The sequence below is a fragment of the Bubalus bubalis genome, chromosome 3, assembly GCF_019923935.1.
Source record: "Bubalus bubalis isolate 160015118507 breed Murrah chromosome 3, NDDB_SH_1, whole genome shotgun sequence".
Classification (NCBI taxonomy): domain Eukaryota; kingdom Metazoa; phylum Chordata; class Mammalia; order Artiodactyla; family Bovidae; genus Bubalus; species Bubalus bubalis.
This window is the reverse complement of record NC_059159.1, coordinates 100,337,567-100,356,072: the sequence shown is the minus strand read 5'-3', so window position 1 is coordinate 100,356,072 and position 18,506 is coordinate 100,337,567. Positions and strand designations below refer to the sequence as shown.

Genomic DNA, 18,506 nt, shown 5'->3' with positions numbered 1-18,506 from the left:
ACTCCAAGTTCTCCTCAGCACTCATTTCCATGACTTGACCCATACTCCCCATCCCTCTGCCAACAGCCCCAGCCCCATTCTGTACACATAGCCTGCAGGCTCCCCTCTGGGACTTTTACTTCCCCCCTTCTTCCATGTTCCCTCCCCAGGGCTCTTTCAGTGAGGCCTCTGGGAATCCAAGTTCTCACTTTCTGAAGGAGGTGGATCTTCCATGTTCTGAGCATCCTCACTTTTGAGATTTATGCTGCTGTTGCTAAGTTGCTTCAGTCGTGTTCCACTCTATGTGACCCCATAGACGGCAGCCCACCAGGCTCCACCATCCCTGGGATTCTCCAGGCAAGAACACTGAAGTGGGTTGCCATTTCCTTCTCTAATGCATGAAAGTGAAAAGTGAAAGTGAAGTCACTCAGTCATGTCCGACTCTTTAGAACCCCATGGACTGCAGCCTACCAGGCTCCTCTGTCCATGGGATTTTCCAGGCAAGGGTACTGGAGTGGGTTGCCTTGCCTTCTCCGTTTGAGATTTATATACCATTCTTAAAGGGAAAGGATCAGTGACTTACTTTGGTACACGAAATGTTGCGCTTAGCAGTAATAATAAGAAAGCAAAGATTGAACCATTACGTGTGCCCAGTGTTTTGCCTTATATTCCCATGGTTGGCTAAACTTCAGGAAATATAGGTGGACCTGAGATGAACAGTACAAGTCTCCGTAGCAGTGTCCATCTGGGTGCAGTCCCTCCTGCTGCTTATGTATCCTCCCAGGGTTTTAAAAGTGCATATACAATCCTTACGTGTGTGTGAGCATGTAGATCTTTATCCGAATGCATCTGGCATCATACTGACTTGACAGAAGCTAGGAATCGCATCCTAGCTTTACTGTTAGGTAGTTACTGCTGATTGGTAGTTACGATGGACATTTAAAACCAGTTGCTGGCAAAGCCATCTCCTTTTACCCCTTATCTTCCTCTGTCTTCATTGCTCTTTTTCTGTAGTATCATCCCTGAGGTCTTTTTTCTTCCTTCTTAGTTTAACCTATAAAAGCCAGGTTCAGCTATTCTGGCTCCAGCATCACCTCCACTGACCCCCCTTTACAGATGCCCATGTATCCTGGGAGTCTCCTTTTGGCATATTTTTGGTTCACAGTTGCCAGTATATGCCAGTCTACATCAATTCAAAACTGTGGGTGTCTGTTTCAAGGAAAGTAACTGAGGATGCTAACATAACCTTGTTTTTTGGAGGGAGATGGGAAAAAAAGACCATATCATAATTGAAATATTAATTGGCTGACTGCTTAGTTTTCATTAAGCAAGTCAGATATTAACAAAAATCAGGCTTCAAATAAAGATTAATATCCAGCATGAAAAGAGCAGAGAGGTTCCTACTCCAAACGTTCATTAACTAGCAGAAAAAGGGCACAACATAATCCTCAGTGTAATTCTGAACCAGGCATTCCAGGCTTGAGTGTGATCAGTAAAAGCTAAATTCGCTGCCCTCCTCTAATGTGTTTTTAAGCCTTTGGATTAAAAGCTCTGGTTCTGATGAGCCTGACAATAGCATGTTATCTATATATCATTTTTATTTTTTTCCTGGAACCTACAAACTGCAAAATTCTTAATTTCACATTGAGATTCTTTGATTTGACAGTCTTTTGACAACATAAGCATCATTTGGGGAATTTCTGAAATTTCTGACTTTAAGGGTAACAGTGTTGAGTAGATCGATTGATTCATTATCCTCTCCTCAACCATCTTATTTATCTGTCTGCAATTTGTGACAGACTGGCCTCTGTGGAAATAGGCTGGTAGTAATCACACATGTCCTGTTTTTCATAAGACAGTCTGTTATGCACATGATTGTGTAAGTTTATGCATTTGCATTAAATCTGAGAAGGACAGGTTAAATTAACAGACCTTGAGGCAGTAGGTTCCATGGGAAACTTTTACAGAATGAGTTGTTCATATTGTATTGCTATGTTCAGGCATATTTGCAACTTGGAGGAAATTCTGGATTACTTCATTTGTACACATATACATTTTAGTATTCTTCTCATTCTGAATTTAACATAATACAGGCTGACATTTTTTGACAAATCATATTCTCACAAATCCTTAAGTTTGTCTTCACTCCTTCCTGGTTATCCTTTTAAATCCTCTGTTTAAAATCCTCCCCAGGTGTTACTCATTTGCTCAAAATCTTGCACAACTGAGCTGTGAAATGCAAGGTTAAACTAAATAATAGTCAGCTCTTGGTGAGTTGTGACTCTAGGCAAGTCATTTTATTATTCAACCCATTTCTTTAAAGTGAGACATCGGCCTGGAAAATCTCATAGTCTTCTTCTGATTCTGGCATGGGAGCATGGGAAGAAACACATTGGGTCAATTATAATCATCTCTGTGAGCATTAGAGTGTGCCCGGCCTAGCAGTCCACTCATTTAAACACACACATGCCCCTTTCCCAAGCCCAGCTCTTGGTGAACAGCTACCTGTGTGGTCATGTGCACGAGCCCTTGCTGGGCCAGCTTGGGCGAGGCCGTTTGCTTGGGCACATGGCCCCGGTTGACAACGTGGCATGCTACTTGTATAATGTAGTGTCATTTGGAGACTCAAAGGCCAAGATGATCTTCGGCCACACCACAAGAGTAATCAATCCTTGACATGTTTTTATACACCACAGTGTCTTTTTGCAGTTGTACATTTAACCTCCGAAGCGTCATCAAAGCCTTCTCCACAGCAGTAGGTGGAGGTCTCAGTCCTCTTTTATCACTTCTGTGCTTTTGCTTCACCTGCTTGTGAGCTTCCTAGTTGTTAGGTTAGAACAGACCTTCTGTGTGTCCACCAGAGATCGAGACAGTCCTGCATAAGTGGGTCCTCTCCTTGGGGTGTCGATGCTCCCTTTTTTTTGGTCATAGAGGAAGCTGATATTATTATATAAGGAGCTCTAGGAGTGTAGCCAGAGAGTGACTGGGATTCAGTTCAGTTCAGTCGCTCAGTCATGTCCGACTCTTTGTGACCCCATGAATCGCAGCACGCCAGGCCTCTCTGATTAGATTAAGGGAAAAGATTATTTTCCATCTACATCAGATTTTTCTTCTTGTTTTTTGCATTCTCTGTTCCCAGCACTTTGGTGAAGAAGGAAGGGCCCTAGACAGGGGCTTGACAAATTTGGGAACCATAATCCTAGCTCTGCCTGTAACTTCCAGTGAGACTTGGACAGACTGTTCAATGAGAAAATCTTAGACAGCAGGTCTCCTGTCTAAAAGTTCTGAGTAACCCTGGCTCAGTTCAGGACTGCTGCCTAAGTAGGACAAGCTATTGGCTAAGTGTGCAGTCCCCTCCCCCTGTAGCCTCTAAACCAACCTAACCCTCCTCTGTGACTCCCTCAGACTCCAGGCTCTACAGCAAGCATGCATGACCTTAACCCCTGTACAGTGGTCCTCAAGTCTGGTGTTGAATACTTCCAAGCTGCTGGGACTCACTTCCAGTTTGCTGCTGTAACTGTTAGGAGGCATGAGCTTCTTTGTGTGGAGTCTCAGTGGTGCCTCTGAAACACCCCTGAGATCCAGTCAGTTCTTAACCTTTAGATCAAAACTGAATACCCTTCATCCTCTCTTTCTGGCAGCTTTTACATGCTATCAGTTTCCTCATGAGTCTTCTCAAATTCAAACAAAACAGTCTTCCTGCCTTAGTCACTTAATACATATTTGTTGTGGGAAGGAATGAGTGATTTAATGAATATAAAGTGATTTTCAGAATGTTCGTCCTTCAGGACACTTTCAGGATGAAATTTTTTTTAGGACAGTGTTCCACTCAAAATTCTGGTCTCGAGTGTATGAACAGTGCCCGAAACTCAAACTGGTGATGCAAGCGTGACAACTCATTGTTGCTTTAATGTGGACATTGAACACTTACCAATGCAGCTAAGGTTAAATGAATTATTTATGCTGCTATTAAAAATCATGTTTTCAAAGGCTATTTAATGGCACTGTGTAATAAATGGAGAAATCAGGCTCAAAAATTGTATATACAGCATGATCCCAATTATATACAAAAATATAAATATGCAAAGGAAAAATTCTCAAAGGAAATGCATCAAAATGTTACTGATTATCTCTGGAGAGTGTAATCATAGGTGATTATGATTTTCAACTTTATCCCCTTCTTATATCTTCCATATAAGCATGTTTTATAATCAGAAAAAAAAGTTATTTCTTTAAAAAGATCTGAACCCTTCTGAGAAACTATATCATGACTTGTGTTTCCTGATTTTCCTTATCTGGATTCTTTCAGAATCTTGTGTCAAAATTTCATCTTAGTTCTCCCACCTCTTGTGGCGTCTTGAGGCTCTCTGGGATATAATAACCATGTAATGTGGCAATAATCCCTCAGTTAAATGCTTCTGCTTTACCCTGTGAGTTCTATGATATCATTCTTACACTTACCTTTATTATTATTTTAGTTTAACTCCTGCATTTTCCACTAAAGAGTTGCATGAGGTTTAAGGAAAAAAAAAAACAAAACTGTTTTTCTTACTACCCCTAGAACATAAGAGATCCTTGAAAATTACGTGTTGAGCGCAAGGTCGCCCCCCTTGTCCACTTACTAGCTATGTAAGTGGGTGCAGGACACTGTGCTTCTTTCTCAGCCTGTCTGGGAGATGACTCCTGCTTTCCTCCTCTACTGAGTTTTTTGGATTTCAACGAGGCTAACATTGTCTAATCATCTTTGATAGTAGGCTATTGGCTTCTCAGTGCATCCTTTTTCATGATTTCAAATGCCGAGAATCACCTTCTCCCAAGGCTTTTTGTCCTCTCCCTAGCATACTCCATGTTCCCTGTTGATGCGAAGTAAATCCAGTGACAGATCACTTCTGACTCACCAGCTGCCAGCCACTGTGCTTTGTTTTTCGCTCATTTTAAATATTTATTAGCTCTCATTTGCCTATCAGTTCTGCAAGGTTGTATTATTATCTCCATTTTATTGCTGAGGAAGCCAGGACATAGAGTTGGTCATGCACAGTAGCAGCTCTTCTTTGACACCGGGCAGTGTTACCGCAAGACTGCCAGTCGTGTCTGTGGGCCCAGGCGGGTGCTCTGGGGAACAGCACAGCCTGCGGGGCAGCAGGAAGTGGGCAGAAGCCAGCGTGGGTGAGCAGAGCCCCCAGCATGAGATGTGAGCATGGGACAGCCTTCTCTCCCCACAACGCTTACCCTTATCCTTCTTTTCATCCTTCTGTTTTCAGCTTTTAGAACTGACATTTATTTTCAGAAACCACTACAGAGAAATTCAAAAGTATCTGCCTGCGGGATGCAGGAGACTTGGGTTTGATCCCTGGGTCAGGAAGATCCCCTGGAGAAGGGAATAGCAACCCACTCCAGTATTCTTGCCTAGGAGAATCTCATGGACAGAGGAGCCTGGTGGGCTACAGTCCATGGGGGTCACAGAGTCGGATATGACAGACACTGAACAATAGCAACATAGAGAAATTGACTCAAGCCCTCCATTTCTTGGTTTTGCAACATAATTTTTATTGACATGATAAAATATTTTGTTCCCTTCATGTGTTTAGCCTCTGCCCACAACTATTAATATAAAAAGGGTGAAAGACCTGTCCCCTAGAGATGGGAATTGCCCACCTTTTTTGAGTGTGAGGAGTTCAGTTCTGGGGTGCTTCTGCGTTAGTGTCTGCAGGGAGCACAGCAGGAGGGTGCAGCCAGCCCAGGGGTGGGCTTAGGTGCTGGCTGAGTCTTCAAGGTGGGAAGAGCTGGATGTGTGGCAGACAGACCTAGTGTTCATCTCTGCTCTGTAACCACCCATGCAATCCAGGGCAAGGAAGTTGACGCCAGCTACTGTATCCATAAAATGGAGATAATAATAAATTCACAGGTTGTAATTTTTGAAACATTGTATGAAGCAGCATGGCGACCAGCACATAATCTAGATTAGGAAATGGCAACTCCTCACTATTCTTGCCTGAAAAACTGCCTGGACAGAAGAGCCTGGAGGGCTGCAGTCCATGGGGTCGCAAAGAGTCAGACACAACTGAGTGACTGAACATGCACGCGCACACCAGCACGTAAACACTCGGGTAGTGTTTATGATTATGGTGGCAGTTGTTACTATTGGAGGTGAAGGCTAGTAATTTTTAGTCAACTCATTGGTCAAGAGAGTCCCTAAGCACAAAATTCCCAGTAATATCTTCCATACCTTTATAAAAGGAGGACTGCAGAAGAAGTATCAGAAAGATTTCAACATACTGACCCCATTTTCAAGTAGTTTATATATATGGGGCTTTTAGGAGTTGAACTGGAAGCATTTCCTGCATTGACTCTTGGTTTGGTGGGGAGTCAGCCCAGGGATCATTGGTGGGATTATTCGAGAACACTCCTGAGGGGTAGAGAAAGGGTCAGCCTACAGCTCTGTGCTTTTGACCTGGCCACACACACCCCTCAACAGTCAGTGTGATAGCCTGACCAGTTATGGAGCCCTGATAAAATCAAGCTGCTACACCACAGCCTCCATCAGTGGTCCCCACAAAGTGCTGGGGGAGCTGCCAGCTCCATCTGGTGTCTGCCTCTAAGGGCTACATCACTGCTCTCTGCCCGTCTTACAGCATTCACATAGACCAAGCCAGATGAGTGCAGGAGAGTCCTGAAGGGGGACTCTCTGACTCATTCACTCATGTGGCCGGGGATATACTACTGAGGGGAAGGCCTGAGAAATTAGGTTAATCATGAGGAGAAGGGCCTTGACACAGTTGATGTCATGGGAGCCTGAGTCATGAACACAGAATCCCCACTTCTCTGCCCATTCACCTGTGATCACATACAGTACATCATATTGTAGGTATTCATATATTTGTGTATATATTTGAGTCCCCATCTGGATTTTGAATTCTTTGAAAGAAAGCACTCTGAGAGGACTGTTTTTGTCTCTGCCTTCCAATGCCAAGTCAGTGCCAGGCACCAGGAGACACAGTGTATGCCAGGGAGGGAAAAGAGGCAGGGAGGGAGAGAGGAGTGGCCTCTCCCCAAGGCAGGGAGAAGAGAATAAATGGCCCTTTTGGTTCCATTCATACTCTGCAGTTCCAGGGATACAGAGAACCCCTGGCCAGCACTTCAGAGCCGCCTTGCTTAGCCCCACACGTTCCAGCTGCTCCCCTTGTCCTTCTCACAGGCCTTTGCAGTCAGGTCAGCTCCCCAGTGTCACCCCTGATTCTAGTTACTGACTTTTCTTATGCTTCCTCCCTACAAAAGAGCCAGAAAGATAATTCCAAAAGAAATTGCTTAGCTTTGTATTTTCTATGATTTTAGAAGCTTTTTCATGCCAGCATCTCACCTAATTGTAATAACAAAAATGTGACTTCTTTTAGCACTGTACCTTCCGAGGCTTAATGCTGTAGTAACTTTCAGAAGAATAAAATCTCCTGCATCTCTGGGGCCTCAGAACTTTTACCAGGAATTGTTTTCACTCTTGGCTTATAGCAAAAGGGGAAGTGTGTACTAACCAGCTAATTGGCCCCCAGAAGTTTACCAAATAAGTGTCAGTACTGTTCTTTCTGTAAAGAAGATACTGTCTTTTAGAAGATGGATGTGGTTAAGTGTCAGGCAGTGGAGAAAGGTGGCTGCTGGAAAGGAATTTGGCTGTTTGAGGGAATAAGGAGGCAGCACTCCAAGAGATAACCAGAGTATCAGTATACAGAAAGGGAATCTGTCCCTTATAAAAGACTTAAAAATCTCTTACACAGGAAAACTGGGCATCAGACATGGAATTTTCCCAGAATGATGAGTGTCCGTGTGGAAGTAGGTTGGCTTGAATTCATTGTCCCACAGGCTGAAATGACAGTGTTTGACACCTAGTACAGAGCATAGAGAAGAGGTCTGTTGGAAGGCTGGCTCTGTGAAAGGGGTATAGTCAAAGGAACCAGCATGGAATCAGTTCTTCCTTTATACACAGGATGTATGGGCTGTGCTGGGAGAGAATCTTCTTGAGCGTTGGTTCTCAGTGTGGCCGAGAGGAGGGATTGGGAGGTCATTTAGCCTGGACTCCACCTTGGACTGACTGAAGCAGAATTTTGTCAAGTGGCTAAAAATAGACTTAACTGCACTAGAGAAGTCTGATGGTGAATTTTTCAAAGCTGATGAATTTAACTTTATAGTTTATGTACCTTTTCACCAAGTAATTCTGGTTCTACAAGTCTATTCTAAGAAAACAGTCAGTAATTTGGACAAAGATTTATGGATAAAAATATACAATAGTATTATGGATGGTATGAGAAAAATGGAATGACCTATATATCTCACAATAGGAGAAGGCTTAAATTAATTGTGGAATATCCATAAATGTTGCATATATTCAGTAAAATGGAGTTTGTAAAGGATAATTAATAACTAAGAAGATCCTCTTAATTATAGGTGATCAGTAGCAAGGTACAAAATCATCCAAGTATGTAAAAGGGAAAATATGTGATTTCATTTATGAGGTGCTTACAAATAGCCAGATTCTATTTCAAATCCTAAAAGATGATGCTGTGAAAGTGCTGCACTCAATATGCCAGCCTCCTGAGAAATCTGTATGCAGGTCAAGAAGCAACAGTGACTACTGGACATGGAACAACAGACTGGTTCCAAACCAGGAAAGCTTTCCAATGGTGGTTACCCAGGACTGGAGGACCGGAAGTGGAGAGCTGTTTTTTTATATTTATTTATTTGTAATTGATTGATGATTGCTTTACAACATTGGTTTGATTCCTGTCATACAGCAACATGAATTAACCATAGCAGTACATATGTCCCTTCCCTACTCCATCCCTCTAGGTTGCTACATCGACTCAGTTTGAGTTCCCTGAGTCAAAGAGCAAATTTCCATTGGCTATCTGTTTACATATGGCAGTGTATATGCTTCCATGCTACTCTCTCCATTCATCTCACCCTGTCCTTCGTCTTCCCCGCCCTTTTCCACAAGTTTGTTCTTTCTGTTGCTGCTCTGTGAATAGGCTCATCAGTACCATCTTTCTTGATTCCATAAATATGCGTTAATATATGATATTTGTTTTTCTCTTTCTGACTTACCTCATTCTATATAATAGGCTCTAGGTTCATCTGCAGGAGGTGGAGAGTTATTGTTTATGGGTGTGGAGTTTCAGTTTGGGATGATGAAAATCTGAGAAGGAGGGTGGTGATGATTGTACAACCTTGTGAATATACTTAAGGCCACTAAAATGCATACTTGAAAATGGTTAAAGCGGCAAGTTTTATGTTTTGTCTGTTTTACCATGGTAGAAAGACCCTTCCCCCTCAAGTGCTGTGGGATGCGTGAGGACCACAGTGGGAACTGCACTGTGAGGTCTTCACGGCTGCAGCCAGGCCTGCTTCTTTAGGAAGAGGGCAGCTGTGGTCTCACATGAAAGAAAAGAAAGGCTGTGGCTATGAGGGAAGACATTTTATCTGTAGAGGAGGTCCGAATTTTTTTTTTTTTTAATGCATGGAAGCATAGAGAAGAATCAACATTATAACAGGATTTATATGTAGGTGATGAAAATATGGGTTAAGTTTGTTTTTCCATCTTTAAAATAAAAAAATCTATAATTTCCCCAAAGGATATAGAGTAGAAACTCAGAACAAAAGGTATTTGGAAACTACAAAAATCATACTGATGTTTGTCAAGTCTATGCCTAGCTAAATAAACTACTTGAAACTGTTCCAGTGGGGGGAAAAAAGAAAAATAATTTTAAAATGTTTTCTATCTTTGTTATTAGACTGACAGGTGTTAGTAAATTATTGCAACTTATATACACTTATATACAACAAGCAGTGCAAAATTTAATCCACATAATATGGTACGTCCCTTTTGAAGTCATCTCCTTGAGAACCCCCTCTAAAGGGCTACCACTGCAGAGACCACATCTTCAGACTGCAGAGTAATTGGAAACTTGGTTATTGTTCTTTAGTTGCTAAGTTGTGTCCAACTCTTTGCAATCCCTGCAGTATGCCAGGCTTCTCTGTCCTTCACTATCTACCTGGAGTTTGCTCAAACTCATGTCCATTGAGTCCATGATACCATCCAACCATCTCATCCTCTGTAGTCTCCTCCTCCTGCCTTCAATCTTTCCCAGCATCAGGGTCTTTTCTAATGAGTCAGTTCTTTGCATCAGGTAGCCAAAGTATTGGAGCTTCAGCATCAGTCCTTCCAATGAATATTCAGAATTGATTTCCTTTAGGATCGACTGGTTTGATCTTGCAGTCCACTGGGCTTTCAAGAGTTTTCTCCAGCAACACAGTTAGAAAGCATCAGTTCTTCAGCACTCAGCCTTCTTTATGGTCCAACTCTCACATCCATACATGACTACTGGAAAAGCCATAGCTTTGATTAAATGGACTTTCGTCGGCAAAGTGATGCCTCTGCTTTGTAATACACTGCCTGGGTTTGTCATAGCTTTTCTTCCAAGGAGCAAGCATCTTTTAATTTCATGGCTGCAGTCACTGTCTGCAGTGATTTTGGAGCCCAAGAAAGTACAACTTGGGGGCAGTCATGAATCATCTAGTGCCATGTCTTGTGAACAGGTGGGTGGTGCCATGAATATATTCCCTTCCTTTTTGAGGGATGGTTTTCCTTATAAGTCCTTTGAATGAGGATTAGGTGGTGTGGGAAACCTTCCATTTTTATATTCCACTGTTAAATCAAAGGATCTTTCCCCACGTTGTGAGGAGGGAACTGCCACCACCCAAACCTACCATTACTTATCTGTCAAGGTCATTAGCAGCAAGCAACAAAAACTAACTGGAACTCAGAGATTCCCTGGTAGTCCAGTGATTAGGCTTCTTCACTTTGATTGCCAGACCTGGGTTAAATCCCCGGTCACGGAACTAAGATCCCGCAAGCTGCACAGCGCAGCCAAAAACAAAACAAAAAGCTTACTGTAAAGTGATTTAGGCACTACAGGAACTTAGTGGAATGTTATTAGGACACCCACGGGATATCCAAGAATTCAGAAAAACAAGTCAAACAATAGGTGAGAAAGGGAGGCTGCTCAGCTGGGAGGTGAATAGGACCTGGTCACCTCCCCTTCTGGGGCCCTGGAGCAGGGCTCTGCCATCAACACACATGAGCTGCTGCTACCTTTGAGAGCATCCTCCTCCACTGTTTCTCTGCATCTCTGGTCACAGGTTCTACATCCTGGGCAGGTGGAGCCAAAATTGGCCTGACCCAGTCTGTACCTGCTGCCAGGGACTCTGGGCCAGGGCGTATCTGGGATCTTTCAGCATTTGTAATGGCACCTGAGCTCTGCCTTCCACTGAGAGTTCAAAAGGGAGAAGGGGCTTCAGAGGCTGAGGAGCCAAACCGATGACAGATAGCCAGGTTGATGAGCACATGCCTATCGTTTTGTTAATACCTGCCTGAGTCCAGTAATGAGCTGGTGATTATCCCCCAGTGCAGCGGCTGGCATCAGTTTACTCTCGGTCATTTAAGCATTTTCTGCATGGGGTATTGTCTGAGGTTCCAAACTATATGCTGATGAATTACTGGGATTTCATGTATCGTGTCTTCATCTCGTGTAATCAGACTGGTAGATGGGCTGCCTGCCCTGTGGATTTTACTTAGTAGAGTAGAGGCGGGGAGTGGGAGAGAGAGGAAGGTAGAGCATGCAAGGACAGCTGCTGCCTCTAGAGGTCCCTTTTAAAGGGCCTAGTCGGAGTTCCAAAATCACAGTGACTTTGGAATTCCGATAATCAGACTGGCTGTTGGGCTTTTCCCTTGTGTTAGTAGAGAAAGTACAGGGGTTTGGCATGACTTTGGCAAGAATGTGATATGACACCGTCCTGTCACTGGAATTGTGGCTCATCTCAGTCCTCTAGTCATAGGCAAAAGTCCGCTCTTGAGTGTGATGACTACTTCTGTCTTTCATTTTCACGTGCCTTGTGTAGTACTCTACCTGCAGGCTGACTGACAGCTCCAGACGCCAGCGTCCCTGTGGACAGAGCACTGGCAGACTTCAGGGGAGTTCACACATCCCTGGAGGCAGTGCAGCAGAGGGTAAACAGGTGTTTATGGCAGGTGAAGGCAGACTTCTTCTGAGAGTCTAGACGGCAGGTGGGAGAAATGCACTAGTCAAGGTTTTTAACGCATATACTTTTCCAGCAGAGGTGTTCACTTGTTCCAGCAACACACTAAGAGCTGCATCAGGAGGTCCATTCTATAATGCTTAAAAAACCATCCCAGTCACGTAGAGTGGAGGGCAGTGGCAACTGGAACCTCCAGTTGTAATGTGTGTCCCCAGAGGTTCAGACCACACTTGGAGAAGCTCTGCTTTGTTTGACTCCTCACGCACAGCGGGGACCTTTTATTTTTAACAGAAACCTTTTTTTTTCCCCCCTGCATGAAGTCTTACTCAGAAACCCAATCTATGAATCAAATACAAATTCTGTTCTGGTGGCTGAAGCTCACGCACTCCACATGGATTCCAGCCCTTGCAGGGACCCCTGAGCCCCCAGCCTACAGCAGTGGGGCTCAGTGTGACAGGCCTCCAGGCATGGGCATGACACCCTCTGTCTGTCTCTGCCTTGAAGAGCTGGACACCATTGACTCCTCTAGTGTCTCACACAGGTGGTCAGTACATAGATATCAGGTTAGTGACTGTGACAGTTTGAAGGAACATCCAGCAGTTTCTGCACTGGAGGAGTCAGGCAAGCATAGATACCAAGCTTGTTAACTTCTTTTCATCAGTCCGCATACTCCTAATCCCATTCCTGTTTAAATGCTTTCTATACACCATGTAGTCATAGGAAGTTTGTGGCAGACTCAAGATTTGAGACCATTTCTCTATGGAGGAGACTAGGTGTTACAGAAATAAACTCTTTTGTGTTTTACTGTGAGCTGCTTTAAGCCCATTTGGAAGGTAATGCTACTCACTAAATGAAGTTATATGCAAATCTAAGTATATCCTCTTCCACCTAAAGGACCTAGCAAAGGGTGGGAAGTGCCACATCATGACTGAGAATAGTGTCGCCTGGTGGGGAAGGGGAAGGGAAACTCTCAAAACAGCCTTATGTTCTTGTGTTCTTCTCTGCAGCCTTATGTTCAATTTGGTTGGTTATTCTTCTTTATTCTTCTACTATGAATAAAGGAAAAAGAGCTCTGAAAGCAAGAAATTGGGAAAGCAAGCAAGATTGTCTCCCCTAGATTTTGACGTGAGAGAGAGTGAAGTGGCGGTGACTGATACATAGCAGTTAGGTGGGAGCTGAGCTGGAAGGGGTCTGTGAGCTCCGCTGCTTTGTGCCGAATTAAGATTTGCTGTGAGTCAAGTGTTTGCCGACAGTAAGAAACAAACTATCTCATACATTTAGTTCGGACACCTTTTCAAAAAAGAACTATCCCTCACTCTAAGGTTGCATACATTTTCGTTTACCAACAAGGTTGTGTGTTTATGATAAATGCCTTGAGTATCCTTTATACATCACTCAGGCCGTATCTCTGTGGCCATCGGCAACGCCTTGGTGATATGGTACCAGGAATTGCAGCTCAGGGTTAGTTTGGGGTAGTTATTCTAAAGGCTAGTAAACCTGTTTTGAAGGTCAAATCTGTAAAACTAAGGGCATAACTTCCCCGCTTGGAGGTGGCTTGTGGTGGGACTGTGGCTTCATATCCATCAAGGCCTTGACTTGCCTCTGTTGGGATTGAAGAAGGACCAATTGAAAGGGCCTGAGGGCAAGCAGTTAGAGAGAGAAGGAAGTCAGGGTTTGAAAACTTAAAATACCTCCTTTATTTGTAATAAAGCAGATGCTGGAGAATGTGGCTTACATCTGTGGGCGAAGGATTCTCCTGATACACTGGACCTGAGAATTAGGCCTTCTGGTGACCTGTGGTGCAGGACACCACCCATTCCCTCTGTGGAAGGAGCAGAGCAGCTCCACAGAAAGAAAGAAAGTGAGGGGCAAACCAGAAGTTACCCGCCTCCCGATTCCCCCAGCTCTGCTTTTCTTCCTTAAGAGGGCTTTGGCTATTCAGGGTCTTCTGTGTTTCCATACAAATTGTAAAATTGTCCTAACCTGAAACTAATACACTGTAAATCAACTATACTCCAATAAGAATTAAATTTTAAAAAGTGAATAAAAAAAAAAGCCAGGAGTTATTGCCCCCAGTAGTGCTTCCTCCACATGGAGAAAATCTTTAGATGAAGGAAGAAACATACTCTTGTTCTCCCTCTGCCCCCATCACCAAAGCATCTGGGTTTTAGCTCAGAGTTATCCCAGAGCTGATGTAGCTTCCTAACCCAGGAGACCAGACAGTGTCTATTTAGAACCTTCCAATGTTCTTAGTACCAGGTTCATCTTGGGAAGGGAAGGGAAATGAAAAGTGATATGATAACCCTGGGAGCTTATATAGAATACAGTTCATCTTACCTTTTCAATTCTGCATTGCCTGAGGTCAAATATTATGAAAGCCAATAAGAAACGTATTTTAATTTGACTAAGTTTGATGCAGACTATCAACTCTGCAGAGCCTCTTCTTGTGTTTGTTTGCCTATAGCTTTAAGTGGAAGCATAGTCTGCAGTGAGAAAGTATACATACTTGCCACGTATACTCTTGAATCCAGCAATAACTCAGGAATCGAACCCAGGTCTCCCACCTTGCAGGCAGATTCTTTGCCATCTGAACCACCAAGGAAGCCCAGTAAAAGGACCACTCCTTTATGAAGCAAACTTTCTGTTAATAATGCGAAGTAATATAGGGTGGGTTTCTAATCATAAACCACTAAGTATTTCCTGTGTGTGCCTCTCATTTTAAACCACAGGATCATGCCCAGTCTGCATTTATAACTTGACTAGTCAAGTGTGCATTTCAGTCAGTGAGATTGGCCTCATCGGTAAAATACCAGGATTAGCAAAACATGAATTGTTAAATGTGCAGAAAGTTTATCAAAGTAGTCAAGTATTTAATTCCTTTGTATTAAAATTTTATTGTCATACTCAATACATACAAATTTAAGTTTGCAAACTGTATCTGTAAACTAACCCTGTGCCCCACAAAAAAGGATTTTCCAGGATGAACTACTGGGGGATTTACTCAAGAGTTGCTGCCTGAGGAGGAGGTGGAGTAGAGTGGAAGAAGTAAAGTAAGAAGACTGGTCATAGGTGTCCCCATGATCACCCATGAAAGGAGCGGCCAGTCAGTGAATGAGAGATGCAGGCAGAAGGCCTGTTGAGGCAGGTCCAGGGTTCTTCAGAAAAGGGCCGCTAAACAGGACAGCACCTCGCAGCCTCACCCGACACACTCGATATTCCTGGCACTTTCCCTTGCTGCTGCTTCAAGACCTGCCAACTCCAGTGATGGTCTGCTTTTCTTCTGGCCCCGGTGTCCTCAGTTCTTTGTCTCTTACCCAGCTTCATTTCTCCAGAGCTTGCTTGGAGACTCAGTTTCCTTGTCAGTAAAATAGGGCCAATTCATAGTCTCTGCCTACTTCATGGAATGATTGTGGGGATCAGATGAGATGTATGTTAAAGCATTTTGTTGACTGCAAGATGCTGTATAAATGTCAGGTGTTATAAATCATTAACCAGTCTATTTTTCAACCAAAGCAGTTTCTATGCACATTTTACTTACCCTCTGAACAATTCTCTGTCAAATAGCAAATGTAAATGCTGATGTTTCTTCCTTCTTGGATTATGGTGGTTCCTTTGCAACTTTATGATCTAGGCTGAATCTTTAAGCACTCCTTTGGCTCATAACTCTTCCCCTGAACACCCATGCAAGATCATAATCCATAAAACACAGAGGCAATAACTCCTTTTAATTGCCAGGAGTTCATCATTTGCTAAGTTCTAAATGCAGTCACTTAGACATTTGCCTTGAAAAGCCCGACTCCGTTTATTCTGCAGAGCCGAGACTGTGTGAAGCTAGGCCCTCCTGCCGAGGGGGAAGTCGTGCAAGTCAAGTGGCCTGATGGCAAACTCTACGGGGCCAAGTATCTCGGATCAAATGTTGCCCACATGTACCAGGTGAGTGCTGCCCTGGGTGTGATGCTTGCTGAGACAGGAGAAACCAGAGGGCAGATGGTATATCCAGTGTGCTATGGGTCAAGAAGCTAGAATTTAGAACACCTGCTGTTTTATAAAAAAGGCAAAGTTTCAAAGACTGATGACCCAGATAATAGAGTTTTATTCTAGGAATAATAAAGTTCTATACTGGGAAACTAATAACATTTGATAAATGGATTAATAGTCAGGAGTATAGTTAGGTCAGAAAGATGATCAACTGGATGATAAGCTGCTTTCTTGTGTTTCTGTTGTATGGGAAAAGAGTAAGTGGCTGGATTATTGAACCAAGCCAAGTCAGTGATGGCTGTTCATCACTCAGCAGCCCCTGAATGGGTGGCTTTTCCCGGACAGACGTCATCCCCGTTAACATTTCAGCAAACCTAAGCCAGTGGTGCCTCAGCACAGATGGAGCCATTTGTGCACCCAGGCGTGCATGCCTAAGTCGCTTCAGTCATGTCTGACTCTTTGCAACCCAATGGACTGTAGCCTCCCCAGGCTCCCCTGTCCATGCGGATTCTCCAAGCAAGAATACTGGAGTGGGTTGCCATGTTCTCCTCCAGGGGATCTTCCTGACCCAGGGATCAAACCTGTATCTCTTAGGTCTCCTGCATTGGCAGGCAGCTTTCTTTATAGGATGCTTTTGTGATGAAAAGTACAGTTGTCAGTTGGGAAGTCTGTTCACTGAACAACTGTATATATGATTTTAAAAACACATGTATACAATTAAAAAGTCTTCCCTGGTGGCTCAGACAGTAAAAAAGATTCCTGCATTGCAGGAGACTGGGGTTTGATCCATGGGTCGGGAATATCCCCTGGAGAAGGAAATGGCAACCCACTCCAGTATTCTTGCCTGGAGAATTCCATGGACAGAAGAGCCTCGCAGGCTACAGTCTGTGGAGTCACAGAGTCAGACACAACTGAGTGACTAACACTTATACAATTAAAAAATGAACTATATCCCTATTAGAAATTAGGATGAATTAAGCTCTAATAAGAAAAACAACATGGATGGCACATGTGCGTTTCTATTCCTTCAGAAAGACTTTTATTTTTTTATATTTTTTTTATTTATTTTTTTAATTTTATTTTTAAACTTTACATAATTGTATTAGTTTTGCCAAATATCAAAATGAATCAAGGAACAGATTTATTAGAACCAGTACATTATAGTACTTCTAGTAATGTGATGGCAGAAATCAGCATTCTCAAGCAGTAGTGTAAAAACAGGAAGACTGAAGTAAAAGGAGAAAAAGCAAGAAGGTTCAGGCCTGTTAAGTTAAAAACAGCTTGAGAATGATAAGACTTCCAGTTTCCTCAGCGAAATTGTTCAAAGACTGATAAGGGGCTTGGGCTTAAATGGAAAAGAACATTAAAAGACTGCACCAAAAACTGGAGCACAGTGTAATTAGCAGTGTTCGAAGACGTTTGGAAAACTTAGGGAAGGACATTTTTTAAGGTGTAGAAAAAGCCAAGGGCAGTGTGTGTGTGTGCGTGCACGTGCGTACACACTTGAGTGTGTGTGTACACTATAAAGGCCATTTCCCCCTCTATATTGGTGACAGTGTTAAGTTGCAGATTGAGGTCATTTACAGCAGGTTAGGTGTGGGAGCGTTTTTGTGTCAGAATGTCCAAAATCAGGCAAAAATTAGAAGACAGGCTGGTAATACTGGAGTCTCCTAGAAAAGAGCTTTACTACATCATTCAAAAGAAAATACATTTAATTAAACAATACATGCAAAAGTGAAGCATCTTACATGTAGCAAAGCTGTTAGCTACATGAAAAGTATCATAATGAGGACATGTTGAAATTCTGGCTAATTAGTAATCAGTGTGTTAACTTCAGTCGAATTTATGATGGCCTATCAACATAGAATAGTGAGCATATTTATAGACTCAATGAAAAAGTTAAGACTAATATTAAAATTGTCTCTCGAGTACAAATAGTACTTTAAAATTCTTCATTAAACCAAGTGGCCTTTTGAGGTAATTTTGTGTTTTGTGTCTAATTATTCAGCTTCACCATTGACTAAGCAAAGACATTTATAAAAATAGAACCAAAATACCTATTGCACAGTGCCAAGTATCCTAGGTATATGCATTTGGGGGTCCTCACAGTAACTCTCCAAGATAGGGTTTTTGAATCCTATTTTACAAATGAGGGGGAGAAAGGCTCAGCAAATTTGATAATTTGTCCAAGTGTACAGAGCTGGTAAAGAGAAGAGCCAGAATTTACTCTCTGCTCTGTCCAAACTCTGGCGAACAACCATTCCAGCCTTTGAGGGACTGTCCTGGATTTTAGCACTGAAAATCTTGCATCCTGCGAGACGCCTCAGTCCTGGACAAACTGGGATGGTTGGTCACCATCCCATAATTCCTCTGTTTTAAAACAGACTTTTTCTCTTTTAGAATTCTCAAATGATTGGCAACAGAAGAAAGGTAGGCACAGGTAGTTCTAGCTATGCGATCAAACTGTA

The 18,506-nt window shown here is 42.9% G+C and overlaps 1 protein-coding gene and 1 long non-coding RNA gene across 7 annotated transcripts in view; one reads left to right on the top strand and one right to left on the bottom strand.

Moving 5' to 3' along the window:
* Nucleotides 1–18,506, top strand: part of KDM4C (lysine demethylase 4C) — a 407,208-nt gene that overhangs the window by 379,294 nt on the left and 9,408 nt on the right. For all 6 annotated transcript variants that reach the window (XM_025281534.3, XM_044939894.2, XM_006076447.4 and 3 more), the window contains one exon: nt 15,874–15,993. In XM_025281534.3, the coding sequence (XP_025137319.3) occupies nt 15,874–15,993 (120 nt within the window). The remainder of the gene's footprint in view (nt 1–15,873; nt 15,994–18,506) is intronic.
* LOC123332819 overlaps nt 15,330–18,506 on the bottom strand; it is a 98,853-nt gene continuing 95,676 nt past the window's right edge. Inside the window, exon 3 of the long non-coding RNA XR_006549876.2 lies at nt 15,330–15,454. This is a non-coding gene — a long non-coding RNA (uncharacterized LOC123332819). The remainder of the gene's footprint in view (nt 15,455–18,506) is intronic.